The sequence below is a fragment of the Salmo salar genome, chromosome ssa12 (assembly GCF_905237065.1).
Source record: "Salmo salar chromosome ssa12, Ssal_v3.1, whole genome shotgun sequence".
In the NCBI taxonomy this organism is placed as follows: Eukaryota; Metazoa; Chordata; class Actinopteri; order Salmoniformes; family Salmonidae; genus Salmo; species Salmo salar.
The window spans coordinates 9,025,879-9,043,667 of NC_059453.1; the positions used below are offsets into that span (position 1 = coordinate 9,025,879).

The following is a 17,789-nucleotide window of genomic DNA, read 5'->3' on the forward strand; positions in this document are numbered from 1 at the left end:
AAGACTGTTGACATCTAGTGGAAGCCTTAGGATGTGCAATATGACCCCACAGACGCTGTAGTTTGGAAAGGGATTAGATAGAAAAACTACAACCCTCAGATTTCCCACTTCCTGGTTGGATGTTTCTCAGGTTTTTGCCTGCCATATGAGTTATGTTATACTCCCAGACATCATTCAAACAGTTTTAGAAACGTCGGAGTGTTTTCTATCCAAATCTACTAATAATATGCAAATATTTGACTCTGGGCCCGAGGAGCAGGCAGTGTACTCTGGGCACGCTTTTCATCCGAACGTGAAAATACTGCCCCCTATCCCTAACAGGTTTTAAATGTTTTTTGAAGCATGTTTGTAATTGTTTCCATAAAGTACTCCTTGCGTTTGCTTATAAATCACAATAAAAATGGACATAGATTCAAATGTAATATTTTAATGTTTTTGAATGAATTCTACACATTGCAGTGTTTTGAAATGTGGGCTTTTATTTTGAATACTAGTCAGAATAGTGTTTTTGAGAGCTAAAGAAAACCATTATGATGGCCTTAAAATATACTATTTGGTTTGTTGTTGAACACAGCATCATTTGTCCTTGTCTTTAACTTGTCTCGAATTGTCCCTTATCCCGTCTTTCACATCCTTTACTAAAGAATCCCGAAGTCTTCCGGCTTTTCTCCCCATCTCCCCGACGTTTTTAGGCAGTCCCAAAGCCTCATGTCGTATCTGGCGAACTGTTTTGAACTTCAGCAGTTTGGTTGTCGCATCTTTTCCGGCAATTCTTGCCTTCATCCAGGCATAAGCGGTGAGCTGTGCGGCCCGTCGTATAGGTCGCAACTCGGCCAGTTTTTCCACCACTTGCGCTTTGTTGAGCAGAGCGGATAGAAGACGACTCAACACCATGTTACAACGATCTGTTTGGGAACAATACAATAACCTGACTTTATAATGTATGCAATCGGTAGGTATAGAGGAATGTGAAATGAGGATACATGTAAATGCAAGCTACCTTAGCTGTCCCGTTCTGGACTCGGCATTGCTTCTTCTTCGATAGCCCATCTATATGGAATATGAAAGGTTTTTTAGGTCCGTGTCGCCATCTTGTGTCACGGAGGTCCTGAAACATTTCTGAAAAACTCATAAGGGTCGTTCCACTAATTCGGTGCCTTTTGGAGTTGTGGAGAAAAAAACCCACTTATTTCACCTAATTTTAACATTGCCAAAAAGAGCACACGTTCAACTTAAAAAAAAACAAAAAAAAACACACATCCCATCTCGAGGTTAAATAAAAAAGACCTATATTAAGTACCAAAAAAAGTATCAGGGTTGACGGTTTCATCTTAATTCAGACATAAACCCCCCTGTGACAGGGGAAATGGAAGCTCAGGTAACCGGGTAGAAGTGTTACGCTCGACCCACTCAGTTTTCCACCACAAAACACCAGAAAAGGCCCCAAAAGTGCAGAACCAGCTCACCTTCCTTTACACTATGATTTGACTATTACATAGATGGTCAATGTTTTCTTTTTGATATTTATTTTATTAAGGAATAGTTTCTCCATATTAAGACGAGAGTTCAGTTCACGTAACACGGTTGACCTTAACACAAGGGACAGATTATTTTTCTTTACCTTTAAAATGAATCACTTTAATCAAATGAAATTAATAATCAGAAATGACTGTCAAAGCAACAAAATAACGAGGGTTTTTACAGTGATGGTGAAAACTTGGGAGCCGTGTGGGTTAAAGGTAAGAGGTCGATACAATCGGTCGTGTGTCCTCCTTAACACAATTTTTTTACACCCCCTCCCCAATTTTCCTTTAGTTGGTCACTGTCCAGTAACTTTGACATACTCACTGTGTCTGCTGATCTACAGTGAGGCTCAAAAAGTATTTGGACAGACACATTTTTTGTTGTTTTGGCTGCAAAAATACTTTGTTGTAGCTGCACAATGTGAAGCAAAAAAAGACGTGGGTTAAGCCCGTCAGTGGTGACTCGACGAAAGCTTTCTGTACTTTATGCGTCGGGAATTCTCAATTGGCCATGGAGGGAAGAATGACCTAACTCAGCATGCATCCACAGAAATGCGCTAGGCCACGCGAGCTAAAGGTGCTAGTAATATCGGTGCATTCTTCTTGACATATACTGCGGAAACACCTCTCCGTTTACCAGTTATTGAGCAGTGCCAACAATCGCATTTTGAAAGCTAATTGCCCAGCTCACATAGCAGGCGTGCTTGCAGGCATTATGAGCTATCAGCTGTCAGTGGATATTGAGACAATTGTTTTACAGATCTACAGCCACTTATCAGTATCTGCTTCCCGAAGAGAGGAACTGCGTGCATTTTTTTGCCTTTGTTGACATTGAGTGGCGTGAAATTTTGTGACATGTTTGCACACGATGGCTCTGTCTTCATCCAGCTGTCGATCGTCTCCTGCAAAGCTGGCCAGCTCTTACTTCATACTTCAGGTCCCTTGGGGAGACCTGTCCCGTGAGTATATTTGAGTATGAAGAAAAAACAGAATCTGCCGAGATTTATCTGTGCTTTTTCCACAACGTGGGTGTGTTTTTGACCAACTCGTAAAAAGCTGGAGGAAACAACGCTCTGCATCACAGATGTTTACGAGGAAGTCCAAAAGTTCAAAATGAAGATGCTTCAGCTGAAACAGGACCGTTTTTTTTTGGTACCAGACCAAGCAGCTGATGGACAAACAATTGTCAGCACAAAGGTCCAAGCAGCAACAGGACTTTGAAGTTATATGACACTGTCATTACATACATTGACAGGTGGTTTTGATTTCTCACCAGAACATGTAATGGTGAAACTGATGTGCCTCTATGAGGAGCTCTCCTTCACTGACCTGGAGCAGGTGGTGGTTGCCCTCAAAATGACAGACAGTCAGTATGGACCAACTCTATGAAGAGTTTTGTGCTAGCCTGGAGGAAATACAGAAAGCCAGACAGGAAAACAGTGAAAACAGAATATGGGTGGGAGGGGGAAACGGAAAGTTGTGAGGGCAGTCGGTAGATAAAGCTGCAGAAACAGACAGAGAAGAAGACAATGAGGAAGAAAAGAAAACCGTGTGAAGAGAATGACGACTGAGAATCGTGTTTTCACGACATACCCAACTCTGAGTGGTGTAAACACAATGGTTCTCTGACACTACATACCCCACGCAAGAACAACCAATAGACACCATTTTTGTTGTTAGCCAAATGGAAAATTAAACTGTTTTCAAATGTCTTGCACATTGGTCAGTCGGTGCATTACTAGTGTGCAATATGGATTAGTTGAGAAGCTCCTGTATAGTTTGAATAGCGTGCCTTCTTTTGGTTTTAGCTAGTAACAGTATGCCACACTCATGAAGAATGAATGTGGCTTTGGCCACATCACATCCAAGGCTAACGTAAGTCTATTCCGTTTTAGAAAACCCTCTTGTAGTTAAAGCAGAACTAGGAACCACGCTACTGTAGATGAACCCAATGAGGGCAGAGAAGAAGAGAATCATGTGACCAGAAAACAAATGAAAAGGAGGAACAGAAAACAAACGAAAAGGAGGAACAGAAAAGAAGTGGATTAAAAGCAATGGTTCTGAAACTAAACGAGGACAGTGAAACAGAATGTTGTTTTTAGAGCTTCTACCCAGTCCTATCTATCCAAGAGGACAGTGAAACAGAACGTTGTTTTGAGAGCCTTCCCTGTGGCTCAGTTGGTAGAGCATGGTGTGTGCAACGCCAGGGTTGTGGGTTCGATTCCCACGGGGGGCCAGTACAAAAAAAAAGAAAAATGTGTGCATTCACTACTGTAAGTCGCTCTGGATAAGAGCGTCTGCTAAATGACTAAAATGTAAATGTAAAATGAGAGCGTCTACACAGTCCTATCTATCCAAGAGGACAGCGAAACAGAATGTTGTTTTTAGAGCTTCTACCCAGTCCTATCTATCTTCACCAAAGTATCTTATTAAAGGTGCAATCTGCAATATAGTAAATGCAGTTTAATGGTCACTTTAGTTAAAGGTCCAATGCATTAAAAAAAGTGATTGTCCTGTGTTTTATATATGTTTCCACACTATGAGGTTGGAATAATACTGTGAAAATTATGATAATGCCCTTCTAGTGTAAGAGTTGTTTGAAAAGACCGCCTGAAATCTCTGTTTTGGTGGGATGGAGTTTTGCCCTAGCTACCATGACAAAGAACAAAGCCGGCGGGAGTACCGTTGAGGACAGTGGAGTCTATCACACGTGAAGGATCTTTTAAACAAACAAAAATAGTTATACAAGCAGTTGTTACAACAACAACAAAATAGCTCCAAGTGTTTTGTCCAAATACTGGTGGATTCAACTAATAAAAGAATGAACGACCTGACCAGAGAGGACCAGGACCTGACCAGAGAGGTCCAAGATCTGAGAGATGTCCAGGACCTGACCAGAGAGGACCAGGACCTGACCAGAGAGGACCAGAGAGGTCCAGGACCTGACCAGAGAGGTCCAGGACCTGACCAGAGAGGACCAGGACCTGACCAGAGAGGTCCAAGATCTGAGAGAGGTCCAGGACCTGACCAGAGAGGACCAGGACCTGACCAGAGAGGACCAGAGAGGTCCAGGACCTGACCAGAGAGGTCCAGGACCTGACCAGAGAGGACCAGGACCTGACCAGAGAGGTCCAGGACCTGACCAGAGAGGTCCAGGACCTGACCAGAGAGGCCCAGGATCTGACCAGACAGTCCTAGCAACATTCTAGCTTGAGAAATTGTTCTTTGCTGAGAAGCAATTTTTGACCATTTGAATTGAAAACAATCACAGTACTCATTTGTTACCCAGAAAATGATTTGATTATTAAGATAGAAATTATTGTGGCTTTCAATCATTGTGGCTTTATCATGTTAATTCAGCCTGTCTCACGTGACATATGTAACTGCCAAAATAAAGGAAACACCAACATAGTGTCTTATTATTGGTGTTGGGTCACAACGAGCCAGAACAACTTCAATGCACCTTGGCAATGATTATACAAGTGTCTGGAACTCTATTGGAGGGATGGGACACCATTCTTCCATGAGAAAATCCATAATTTGTTATTTTGTTGATGGTGGTGGTGGGAAAGCTCTGGCCCTGCTCCAGAATCTCCCATAAGTGATCAATTGGGTTGAGATCTGGTGACTGAGATGGCCATCGCATATGGTTTACATCGTTTTCATGCTCATCAAACCATTCAGTGACCACTCGTGCCCTGTGGATGGGAGCAAGGTCATCCTATGAGAGTATAGCCATGGTAGCCAAAATAATTGCCTGCCCAGCATTTATATACAGTACATGACCCTAAGCATGATGGGATGTTAATTGCTTAATTAACTCAGAAACCACACCTGTGTGGATGCACCTGCTTTCAATATCATTTGTATCCCTCATTTACTCACGTGTTTCCATTATTTTGGCAGTTACCTGTAACAACCAATACCTTAAGAATGATTCCCACAGAATAATCATTTATGTACAATGGATGTAAATTCAGAAACTGTTGTCGATAACTTTTCACTAAGACAGATCGGGGAGAGGCCAAAATGATTCATTTTGACGTGTTTCTAACCGTTCATTACAGGGCATTGTGGAACAAATTGTAACATACAAAATGGAAAGATGACAAAATTGAGGATAATGCATGGGTTGCTGTTATGTTTATTACAATTCTTGTAGACATATAGTTGCAGTTTTGTAAAGGATATATACAATTGGCTGTTTTACAAAGCTAAGAAGTTTGTAATTAAAAAAATACACATTTTTCAACAGATTAGATTATTTCATTCAATAGGGAGAATTCAAAAGTAACTCATTCAATATGGAGAATTCAAAAGTAACTCAAAGAAGCAGTTTTTTTGTGTGGAAAAAGTATAAGGGTTTCAGTCTGTTGATAAGAACCACCCAACAGGAATGTTATCTAATTTACCCGTTAGTGTATATCACAAATCAAAATGACTAGTGCTCTTTTCAGAGTTGGCTGAATTATGAGTTTACTGGCACAAGCCCCAGTATTCAGACTTCTACACATGTGCTTGAAACTGGGCAGTGCATCATCCTCCCCAAAATTCACCCAATGGAACATCTGCCCACTGAGAGATCTGTTACAATAGCATTTTATCAGCATTTCAGTCTTCAGTGATTCCTCGAATCAGACAATATTTATCTCCTCTCAGAAAGTTCTGGATCGTTGCAATAAGACAGCCATGGACAATTGTGCAAGACAAAGAAATGAAACCATTCATGTCGTACTTAATAGGCCTTATTTATGCGACGGGTGGAATAAGGTCTATTGCATTTGGAAGCATCCCCATTGACATTGGTCTAATAGGCTAATTGATAACCTCATCAAAATAGTAAGTTGAAGTCTCCATTCCAAACCGTCTTGGAATGCACCTGTGGCACTTCCCATGGGCGTGCTTAATGCTGCCTTCAAGACAAACGGGAAACTGGGAGCAACGAGTTGAGTACATTCACATGCTTTGAACCAATTTAGAAAACGCCGATTGGCTGATGGCAAAGCTGTGTCAACCATAAACTGAAAGTACAGCAACCTGCTCACTAACAACTTGTTTTCAAAAAAACATTCCTAGATTAATTATTTATTTTTATAAATAATGTTTTGTTGTTGCATTTCACTGCCAAAAATGCTGTTATCAAGGTAATTTCCTTAATTAAATTTCTTCGTCTGGGACGTCAAAGTTCAGCATGTGGCAGAAGTCGGAAGCTCAGAGATGACAGACCAGTTTCCCCACTAGTAATTACCAGTTGGAGAGGCGTTCAAGCGGATTTTTTTTCCACAGTCGGATTGCTGGTATTCCCAAATTTACCAGATGTTATGAACGCAGAGTAAGACGGAATTATAACACGTCTGAATACTGACAGACGCAATAAGAACTCTTTATCTTAACTCTTGAGCCGAAAGGCAACTAGGAACACAGAGCTTGATGTTGCCTCAAATCGCCTTTCTGTCTAAAGCCCTTCCCACAAAGCAGACATTTGAAAGGCCTCTCCCCTGTGTGACACATCATGTGCAGTTTCAGATGCTTATTAGTGGTAAAGCGTACTTGACAAAGAGTACACGCAAATGGCCGCTCTCCCGTATGAATCAGTCGATGTTGTGTCAGGGTACCCTTACGCTTAAAGGTTTTCCCACAATCCGTGCAAGAGTATGCCCGCTCGTCTGTGTGCACACGCTCGTGTGATTCCAATGCACTCTGAGATGGGAAATCCTTGCCACACGTATCACATAGATAAGGCCTGTAACTATGACAACGAATATGAAACTTTAATTGATTATGTCCAGCAAACATTTTGCCACAAAAGCTACAGGAGAACCCATCTCCTGTGTGACATACCATGTGGGATTTCACTTTCTTTTCGCTTGTGAACTGTTGCAGACAATCGGGGCAAGTGAAGACCGGCGTGTCTTTTGTGGGAACGATTACGGTGGTAAGATTACGGCGCATTGGCCCACAACCTGATTTGTTGGCCAGGTGAAACTTTAAATCCCTGTTGCGACCAAAGCACCTTGAACATATGGGACACTTAATGGCCCCCTCACCGTGACGTCTCAGATGCAAAATCAGGGATTGTTTCCTACGAAAACTCTTGGAGCACACATGACATGTTCTAGAATCTAAATTCACACCAGGGGGCAGAGTGGGGGAAGCGTCGCAGGTTGTTGGGTTCTGGGATTCAGTACTGTGGGGATGGGGAGTCTCTATCCCGTTCCCCCTTGAAGGCTGAGATGTGCTTCCACCTGCTGGGTCAACCTCCCTTAGGGTTTGGCTTGCATTGACTTCCTCATTGACGTCTTGCTGTGTCTGAATGTTCCTCTCATCACACTGGTTGGCTCTTCGGGGTCTAGACCGGCTTACTGTAAGAGCAGTTCGCTGATCGAAAAAGCACCTTACAAATAAGTTTGATTGATTGACTGATTGGTTTAGCTGGTGTTGCTGAGAGTCATCTGAGAAGTCGACGTCTGTGCTGCTGGACTGTGGGATCTCCATCTCCTTTTCCCCTGTATTTAGTGGCCAGGCTGTCTGGTGTCTCTTAAGGTTCACTTCCTGACTTGTCGTTTCCTGCTGCTGCTGCCTATATTGAGAAGTCCTTGTCCTGCACCCGGGACACTTTCTAGAATCTGGAATGTTTTGACCGGAACACTCGTCTGAGTGTTTCTCCCGATCAGATGTGCTTTGGAAACTCTCCCCACATTTGAAGCACAGATAAGGAAGTACACCATGTTGAAATCTCAGATGTCTTCTCAGGTCATCTCCATTATCAAAAGCTTCTTTACACAAAAGGCATTTTCTGTAATGATTAGCTAGCTGAAAGGGTAGAGCATTGGAGGTGGTTGGGTTTTGGGGTGTTGTGTTTGAGGGCTGAGGTATCTCTGTCGCATTTTCTACTGCTGCTAAAAGCGCGCTGGCCTCTGGAAGAGCCTTCCTCTGAAGTTGCTGTGGGTTCACGTCCTCACGCTCGTTTGGCTCAGAGAGATCAAAGGTGTCCCCGCACAGAGAGCAAGAGAGACGTTTCTTTGTCTTCAAGCACACTTTTTGATGTTTCTTCAAAGTGGAGTTCTCAAAAACGTCCCCACAGTTGAGGCACAGGAGCTTCCCATGTGTGTATCTCATGTGCTTTTCCATGTGGGACGCCTTACTGAAGGTCCTGTCACACAGGGAGCATTTGGTGACTTTGGAAGACTGTCTTGGTTTACCATGTTGGATTTTCATGTGCCTTCTCTGGGGTAAAGTGTCGTGGGGCTGGGATATCGCTGTGCAATCCTCCGTCCATGTCGCAGACGTGTTATCCTCTTCTGGTTGAATTGCCACCTCACACACATTCTGACGATGTTTCTGTAAGTCCTCATGGTGTTTAACGTCTTGTCTACACATGGTGTTCTGGTAAGGCCTCTGCTCAGTGTGAGATGTTATGTGTGCTGTCAAATCCTTTGCTTCCCTGAAAGTTTCCCCACACAAGGAGCATATTTTGACACGCATGCTTCTTTTAGGCTGCCCCTTAGTATGGCATGGGCCAGGGACCAGAGAATATTGAGGTTGGCTATCTGAGGGCTCTACGTCGACATTCCTCTCGCTCTTTTGTGATATGACCCGTCCTTCTCTCTGTCCTTGGGTTTCCACATTGTCAATCTGAAGCCTCTCTCTGCTCGGCGTTGGAAGAACCTCTGACACAGGTGACAGCATATCAGTAATGTCAAGTCTGTGCAGCAGCACCGTGGGCTTATGGAGCCGACAGGACGTAGACAAATTAGAAACGTCCTGCACTTCCTTTTCGAAGCGGTGAGCTCCTGGTTGGATTTTCGGCCCACTGTCAGCACGAAGGTGAAGAAAAGCATGATCCATTTCACTCTCTTTGTCAAGACTTTCCTTGTTTACACACTCTACCTCTTCATTCAAAGGCAAAATGTCGACATTTGCAGTGCGGTCTAAATTCATCCCTCGTTGACTCTCCCTGTAATCCAGCGAAGGTATCATTTCTGACTCAAAGTAATATGATCCAGGGCTTTGAATGGTCATAAATGTCTGTATGGGTTCTGATTGGATCTCTGGGTCAGCTTGGTCAGTGAATGACTCTCGGAGAGATGGAGACAGGATGTGGTTGTCTCCAGATGACAGAGCCGAGGACAAGAGAAGAAGAAAAGGCAATATCAAAACATGAATGTCAAAAACCGTTTAAAAAAAGAAATTACAATTATCATTCCTTCATTTTTCAAAAGTCTTCTTCTCCTACCATTGGCCTCAATATGTGGGACTGGAGAAGGGTTGGTGTGGTACTGGAGGAGGGTCCTCAAAGGTTGAGGATGACGCACCGACTGCCCACATTCCTCCAGGACAGAGGGGTCAGGTAGAAACCAAGATGCAGTCTGAGGGAAAGAGAATGGCTTGACAATGACAATAGATCCAGTTGTATAATATCACACACTTTCATAACCTCGTTGCCCTAGAAATCATAACCTCGTTGCCCTAGAAACCCACTTTTTGATGGACTATTATTTGTCTTTTTTACATTAAAAAAAGCTGTTATTGGCATCTAGCAGTTATTGCCATCCATGTCCTGTAAAAGTTTAATGACTGTAGTAGAACTAATAAAAGTAATTCAAATTACCTTGTGGACTTTTAATACCAGCAACTAGAGGGTAATTTTCCATTAAGAAAAATTGTGTGACTTGCTTGAGCTTTTTGAATGTATTTTTTTGGTAATGGAAGATTAGATTTGAAAAGCAGGGAAGTAGACTAGGATTTCATACACTACGTTTTTGTCTAACTTGTTGAGAATGTGGTCAAACTGTCAGTTATAAAAAAAATAAAGAAAATGTATACTTAACAAAAATATAAATGCAACAATTACAACGATTTTACTGAGTTACAGTTCATATAAGGAAATCAGTCAATTGAAATAAATTCATTAGGCCCTAATCTATGGATTTCACATGACTGGGCAGGGGCGCAGCCATAGGTGGGCCTGGGAGGGCATAGCCCCACCCACTTGGGAGCCAGGCCCAGCCAATCAGAATGAGTTTTTCCCCACAAAGGGGATTTATTATAGATAGAAATACTCCTCAGTTTCATTAGCTGTTCGGGTGGCTGGTGTCAGACAATCCCGCAGGTGAAGAAGCCGGATGTGGAGGCCCTGTGCTGGCGTACTTTTACACTTGGTCTGCGGTTGTGAGGCCGGTTGGACGTACTGCCAAATTCTCATTCCTGCAGTCAGCATTCCAATTGCATGCTCCCTCAAAACTTGAGACATCTGTGGCATTGTGTTGAGTGACAAAACTGCACATTTTAGAGTGGCCTTTTTATGGTCCCCAGCACAAGGTGCACCTGTGTAATGATCATGCTGTTTAATCAGCTTCTTGATATGCCACACCTGTCAGGTGGATGGATTATCTTGGCAAAGGAGAAATGCTCACTAACAGGGATGTAAACAAATTGGTGCACAAAATTTGAGAGAAATAAGCTTTTTGTGAATATTGAACATTTCTGGGATCTTTTCTTTCACTTTACATGTTGCGTTTATATTTTTGTTAAGTTTAGTTGATGTGATTACTAAAACAGCTGTAACTTTTGTTTGGAAGAAGATATTTCTGTTCTGATTTCAGATTTTAATAGCGGAGACTTAAGGTGTGCGTCTAAAAATGTCCGTCTAAAAATGTATTTAGTACATGTCAATCTATCAAGCCAGGCAACTAAAAGCAACTTCCTAAACAATGTTTGGTTTGTTTCTAACTTGTTAGCTAGCTGCCTGGCCAGTTAAAATAATGACCAGAGCATAGCTGACAACGCCTAAACGTTAGCTCATTTGGATCCATCATTACAGGAAGGAAAATTACAACAAGATCTAAATAATGTGACGAAATAAAAGCAGGGCATTCTACCTAAGATTTTTAGAACGTGTGCGCTCTGGTTTCTGGTAACCATGACAACGAACGCTGAAACAGGGTCAAAGTTTCATTTTCTGTCTGCGACATGAACATGGAAACCGACAGTCGCAGCTACGGTCTACAGACATTCCACCGGAGTATAAAATGAAATGTCGTTTTGACCAACGATACTTGTCGAATTGTAATTGTCTACAAACACGTCGTTAGGCCAAATATAAAACAGTCTTAAGATGTTGTAAGCTCTAAGTTTTTGTCTAAGTTTTTGGGAAAGTGGTCAAAGTCGCTGATTTGCATCAAAAGTGACAATGTTTACAGTGAATAGAATGTTAGAAGTCATGGGAGTATTCAACAACAGAAGCTTTAGAATGTTGAACAAATTCCATTAAAGTGGATGAAGTTTTTTTTTGTAGGAGGAAAAAACATTTAATAGTTTTAAAAGTATAAATGGTTTCAAAAAGGTGTATTTAAGCATACTATTCCAGACCAGTCTGCATGTTTTAAAGTTTTGAATGGCGTTTCTAGCTTAAACGGTGTAAAACGAGTAGCATTCCAAAGAATAACTACAAGGGAAAATGAAGTTGTACATTATTTAATTAAAGTGTGGTTGCTGAAGTATACCACATTAATACATCTGAAAAGAAACCGTGTTTATCCAGGACGCTGACAAAATGCATGAATGGTATAAAACGCACAATGGTATAGAATAAAATATACATTTTATGCATCTATTCATGCACTTAATGGAGATTTTTGCATTTGTGTAAAGTCCCCGTTGGGTATAACACTGATGTATGAAGGCTAGCCTCAGTCCGATGCTGATGAAGGTAGTAAGATGTTATGGTGGTACCTGTTGAAGGGTCGGTGATGGAAGCAGCTTCTCCAGTCTGGAGAGGAACTCCCACACCAGAGTCTGCAGTGCGGAGTGATACTTTGGGCCGAATTCCTCTGGAAAAACGTTCTGAGAAACAACCAAACAAGTAGAGAATAGGACAGTGCTTTTTGAATCTAAGCATTGAGCACTACCTTGTCAAAGCATTCAACACCTTGGAGTTATTATCCTCCTCATCACCATCATCATCATCAACAGAATCAGCTACTTAGTCACTGACCTGAAAGAAGCGTTCTCTCTCAACTGGGTCTTCCAGCAGCGTTTTAATCAGATTCAGGAAGTTGGATTCTGATGCCTCCACCTCAGGATCACAAATCTACAGGAAGTATGGATAGCACAGTGAATAACAGGAAGTATGGATATCACAGTGAATAACAGGAAGTACGGATATCACAGTGACTAACAGGAAGTACGAATATCACAGTGACTCACAGGAAGTACGAATAGCACAGTGACTCACAGGAAGTACGAATAGCACAGTGACTAACAGGAAGTACGAATAGCACAGTGACTCACAGGAAGTACGAATAGCAGTGACTCACAGGAAGTACGAATAGCAGTGACTCACAGGAAGTACGAATAGCACAGTGAATAACAGGAAGAATGGATAGCACAGTAAATAACAGGAAGAATGGATAGCACAGTGAATAACAGGAAGAATGGATAGCACAGTGAATAACAGGAAGAATGGATAGCACAGTGAATAACAGGAAGAATGGATAGCACAGTGAATAACAGGAGGTATGGATAGCACAGTAAATAACAGGAAGTATGGATAGCACAGTAAATAACAGGAAGTATGGATAGCACAGTGAATAACAGGAAGAATGGATAGCACAGTGAATAACAGGAAGTATGGATAGCACAGTAAATAACAGGAAGAATGGATAGCACAGTAAATAACAGAAAGTATGGATAGCACAGTGAATAACAGGAAGTATGGATAGCACAGTGAATAACAGGAAGAATGGATAGCACAGTAAATAACAGGAAGAATGGATAGCACAGTGAATAACAGGAAGTATGGATAGCACAGTGAATAACAGGAAGAATGGATAGCACAGTGAATAACAGGAAGAATGGATAGCACAGTGAATAACAGGAAGAATGGATAGCACAGTGAATAACAGGAAGAATGGATAGCACAGTAAATAACAGGAAGTATGGATAGCACAGTAAATAACAGGAAGAATGGATAGCACAGTGAATAACAGGAAGTATGGATAGCACAGTAAATAACAGGAAGAATGGATAGCACAGTAAATAACAGAAAGTATGGATAGCACAGTGAATAACAGGAGGTATGGATAGCACAGTAAATAACAGAAAGTATGGATAGCACAGTGAATAACAGGAGGTATGGATAGCACAGTGAATAACAGGAAGAATGGATAGCACAGTAAATAACAGGAAGAATGGATAGCACAGTGAATAACAGGAAGAATGGATAGCACAGTGAATAACAGGAAGAATGGATAGCACAGTGAATAACAGGAAGAATGGATAGCACAGTAAATAACAGGAAGAATGGATAGCACAGTGAATAACAGGAAGTATGGATAGCACAGTGAATAACAGGAGGTATGGATAGCACAGTGAATAACAGGAAGAATGGATAGCACAGTGAATAAAAATCAAAAGAGCCAGCATCTATAACACCTTGCCTGCTTAACCAGAACACGTGGCACAATCGCAAGCTGTGTGTATGCCGTTGACGTACCTTTCTTATTTTGCCGTGAGCGTTTGCCCAACTTTATTGGAAAAATACATTGAAAGTGTAGGGAACGTTACCTTACTACCCGTGAACGGGGATCAGCATTTACCCACCTATTTCTCCGTTACATAACTAGTTATCGCAAACCCTTTTTCCCCGAGGGGTTGAGACAGCTGTAATGATTTGAAAACCATAGAGTTAAAATGATGGCTCTGGATGGATTATAACCCATTTTAGCATGGATAATGACATTGAAGGCTTCCACCAGCAGAGTTACAATGTCACTGAGTGACACTCACCTGGTTGTCCCTATGGGTGATGCTGCAGGTCTTCATCCTATTCAGGTGTGACTGGATGGAATCAGAGTCGGCTAGTTGTTCTGAGTGACTCACCTGGTTGTCCCTATGGGTGATGCTGCAGGTCTTCATCCTATTCAGGTGTGACTGGATGGAATCAGAGTCGGCTAGTTGTTCTGAGTGACTCACCTGGTTGTCCCTATGGGTGATGCTGCAGGTCTTCATCCTATTCAGGTGTGACTGGATGGAATCAGAGTCGGCTAGTTGTTCTGAGTGACTCACCTGGTTGTCCCTATGGGTGATGCTGCAGGTCTTCATCCTATTCAGGTGTGACTGGATGGAATCAGAGTCGGCTAGTTGTTCTGAGTGACTCACCTGGTTGTCCCTATGGGTGATGCTGCAGGTCTTCATCCTATTCAGGTGTGACTGGATGGAATCAGAGTCGGCTAGTTGTTCTGAGTGACTCACCTGGTTGTCCCTATGGGTGATGCTGCAGGTCTTCATCCTATTCAGGTGTGACTGGATGGAATCAGAGTCGGCTAGTTGTTCTGAGTGACTCACCTGGTTGTCCCTATGGGTGATGCTGCAGGTCTTCATCCTATTCAGGTGTGACTGGATGGAATCAGAGTCGGCTAGTTGTTCTGAGTGCAACAACTTCAGAACCAGCTGATAGGAGTAAAAGTTAGATTATCTTTTAAAGAACTCCATCAAATTATACTGGTGCGTGAGCCAGCAAACAAAACCAGTGTATGGACTGCAGCTGAGATGAGCCTGTTTCCTATGGAGCCATTTTAAGCACGGCGGTGTATGCATCATGTTTCAGAAAACATGAAAACTGTGCCTTTGGGAGAATACTTTTTCATGGGACTATATCAATTTCTATAGCAATGCACAGTGGTATAGCCTAGTTCTCAAGCTAATTACTTCATATAGAATTACCCAGATTATAACCAAACAACTACATGCATCTAATGAAGTGACCTCACCCCCGGTGTTGAAACAAGGGGTTCTCCTGAGTCTCATCTCTCCTTTACCCTCTCCACCCATCAGCCCCATCTCTCACCTGTGCTCTCAGGCCCATGATGAGTTGGACTTTCTCTCTGTAACTCATCAGATCTGGGACTATGTCCAACACAGTGATGACAAACTCCTCCACCAAGCCGTAGTCCATGACGTCTCTCCGCTGAACAACCTGCCATAGAGCTGCAGACATCAGCCGCAGTGGAGGAACCAAAAGACGCAGAGACGCTGGGGGAAGAAAGGGACCTACAGGCACAAATTCAGAAAAGGAGACATCGTTTGTGGGCCAGTCCCTGGGGAAGTCAACCTGAGCGTACAGAAAAAAGGTTAGTCATTTCCAAATGATACCATGTTGCTAATTATCCCTGAGGTCTATATGTTAGAGTGCAGACTGAATCAGTGTATGTAGGAGTCTGCATGAATGTTGGCAAGTGTCAAATTATGCATTTCAGTCAATTATATTCCATGGCTTTTGGAAAGGGCTCACAGATCTTTTTTTCCACTCACAGCTGCCTCACAATGTTTGTTATGAAGTTGACACTGGCTCTGACGCTCATCGGATGTGGCAGGCTTGCAAACTATTACAGACTACAAAGGGAAACCTAGGCGCGAGCTGCCCAGTGCCTACCAGACGGGCAAAATGCCTTTTACGCTCGCTTCGAGGCAAGCAACACTGAAGCATGCATGAGAGCACCAGCTGTTCCGGACGACTGTGTGATCACGCTCTTTGAAGCCGATGTGAGTAAGACCTTTAAACAGGTCAACATTCACAAGGACGCAGGGCCAGACATTACCAGGACGTGTACTCAGAGCATTCGTGGACCAACTGGCAAGTGTCTTCATTGACATTTTCAACCTCTCCCTGACCGAGTCTGTAATACCTACATGTTTCAAGCAGACCACCATAGTCCTTGTGCCCCAAAAAAGCGACGGTAACCTGCCTAAATGACTACCGACCCATAGCACTCACGTCAGTAGCCATGAAGCTAACAGACTGAATTTCAATATCCACCCTCCAAAGACAATCTGTTCCTGTTTTCATTGTGTTTTTCTGAGACTTTCCCTTTAAATCGCCATAGAAACAGCCATCTCAACGTAGATTGACCACGATTATAGGCAATTATTATTTTTTGTGGTTATAGGCAATTAAGATAAGGATCTGGAGATGGCTCCCGCGTGGTGCAGCACTGCATCTCAGAACTTGAGGCATCACTACAGATCCTGGTTCGATTCCAGGCTGTATCACAACCGGCCGTAATTTGGAGTCCCATAGGGCGGCGCACAATTGGCCCAGCTTCGTCCAGGTTAGGCCGTCATTGTAAATAAGAATTTGTTCTTAACTGACTTGCCTAGTTAAATAAAGGTTAAATAAAATGTAAAAATTTTTATCTAAAATTGTATGGTGGTATTTTACATTTTGTGTTGTGGATATGTGGTGGTGTAGGGATGTTATATGATGTACTGTTTTATCTTTAGTTCATTCAGTACATAGTTCACTGTTTTATACGTAACGTGGGTGCTTTGGTGTGTTTGGACCCCAAGAAGAGTAACGTTAGCTGCTGCCTTGGCAGGAACTAATGGGAATCCCTTAATAAATACAAATACTGTTCTTGACATAACGTGAGGCTACCACGGCAAATTACAAGGTAAAGATTTTCGCTGCCGAATTCATAATAGGCTAGTTTATATAGCTCGCTAGCCTAGCTGTCACTTGATCGCAACTTAAATAACTCACTTTAGCTAGCTAGTTAGTTAGCTATGAGACAGAGGCCAAAGAGAGAACAATCTTAGGAACATTTCTCTGCAGATGCTACCACACTGCAACGACAGCAAACTACTAGCTAGCTACTAGTTACCTTTTTCCTTGAGATGTTGCATTTCGAGTTTGTTAGCTAGCTACGTGTTCTTGCCAGTTGCACTAACAGGTCAAATCCGGGTCACGGAATTTAGGGGAATTTCAAAATAAAGTCCCTCCATACAATAGTAGAAAAGTGTCAAACGATTAATATACAGCCACGTCCATAATTATTGGCACCCTTGATGAAGATGATCACAAAATACTGTATCAAATAAATAATACAAATACTGAGCTATATTGCATGCTCAAAAACATATTGAAAATGTAATTATTTTATACCAATACAATTTCTCAGAGAAAGAGATTTTGTTTAAAAGTCCAATGCAGCCGTTTTTATCTCAATATAAAATCATTTCTGGGTAACAATTAAGACAGGGGTGCACTTTGGTTTTAGAAGAGGGTGGGGGGCATAACCTGGCAGGGGGGGGGTCTGGATTTCCTGCTCCAGATTTTTCAGATCGAAAGCTAATTTCCTGCCTTTCTACACAATCCAATATTGTGTAGAAAGCCCTTCTAGTCATCTCTATTTAGAACAACAAAAAGTATGCAAAAATGCCCACAGTCATCAAGCTAGGTAAGAGATTATTACATATTTATAAGTG

The 17,789-nt window shown here is 42.3% G+C and overlaps 1 protein-coding gene and 1 long non-coding RNA gene across 4 annotated transcripts; both read right to left on the reverse strand.

Annotated features, from left to right (window-relative positions):
• Nucleotides 1-407: 407 nt before the first annotated feature.
• On the reverse strand, nucleotides 408-1,388 carry LOC106564117 (uncharacterized). Its single transcript, XR_001319408.2, has 2 exons — nucleotides 1,001-1,388; nucleotides 408-905 (listed from the first exon to the last, which is right to left on the reverse strand). It is a non-coding gene; the product is annotated as an uncharacterized lncRNA (long non-coding RNA).
• Nucleotides 1,389-5,637: 4,249 nt separating this feature from the next.
• On the reverse strand, nucleotides 5,638-17,273 carry LOC106564116 (zinc finger protein 585B). 3 transcript variants are annotated; one of them, XM_014130114.2, is made up of 7 exons: nucleotides 17,186-17,273; nucleotides 15,373-15,575; nucleotides 14,871-14,975; nucleotides 12,520-12,615; nucleotides 12,258-12,368; nucleotides 9,760-9,892; nucleotides 5,638-9,631 (listed from the first exon to the last, which is right to left on the reverse strand). In XM_014130114.2, exons 1-7 carry the CDS (start codon nucleotides 17,205-17,207, stop codon nucleotides 6,936-6,938), a joined length of 3,366 nt encoding a protein of 1,121 aa, XP_013985589.2. In that variant the 5' UTR covers nucleotides 17,208-17,273; the 3' UTR covers nucleotides 5,638-6,935. The 3 variants fall into 3 exon arrangements, with proteins under 3 accessions (XP_013985589.2, XP_013985588.2, XP_013985590.1); XM_014130113.2 differs by having other exon boundaries at nucleotides 14,313-14,975; XM_014130115.2 differs by having other exon boundaries at nucleotides 9,372-9,631; nucleotides 12,258-12,355; nucleotides 14,313-14,975.
• Between the last annotated feature and the right edge of the window lie 516 nt (nucleotides 17,274-17,789).

Excerpts from the sequence above, each read along its gene's own strand:
- LOC106564116 (XM_014130113.2), bottom strand. The coding sequence starts at position 17,207 with ATGCAACATCTCAAGGAAAAAG. Across the intron at positions 12,369-12,519 it reads AGAGAGAACGCTTCTTTCAG|AACGTTTTTCCAGAGGAATT; the intron begins GTCAGTGACTAA and ends GTTGTTTCTCAG. Across the intron at positions 9,893-12,257 it reads CATCACCGACCCTTCAACAG|ACTGCATCTTGGTTTCTACC; the intron begins GTACCACCATAA and ends TCTTTCCCTCAG.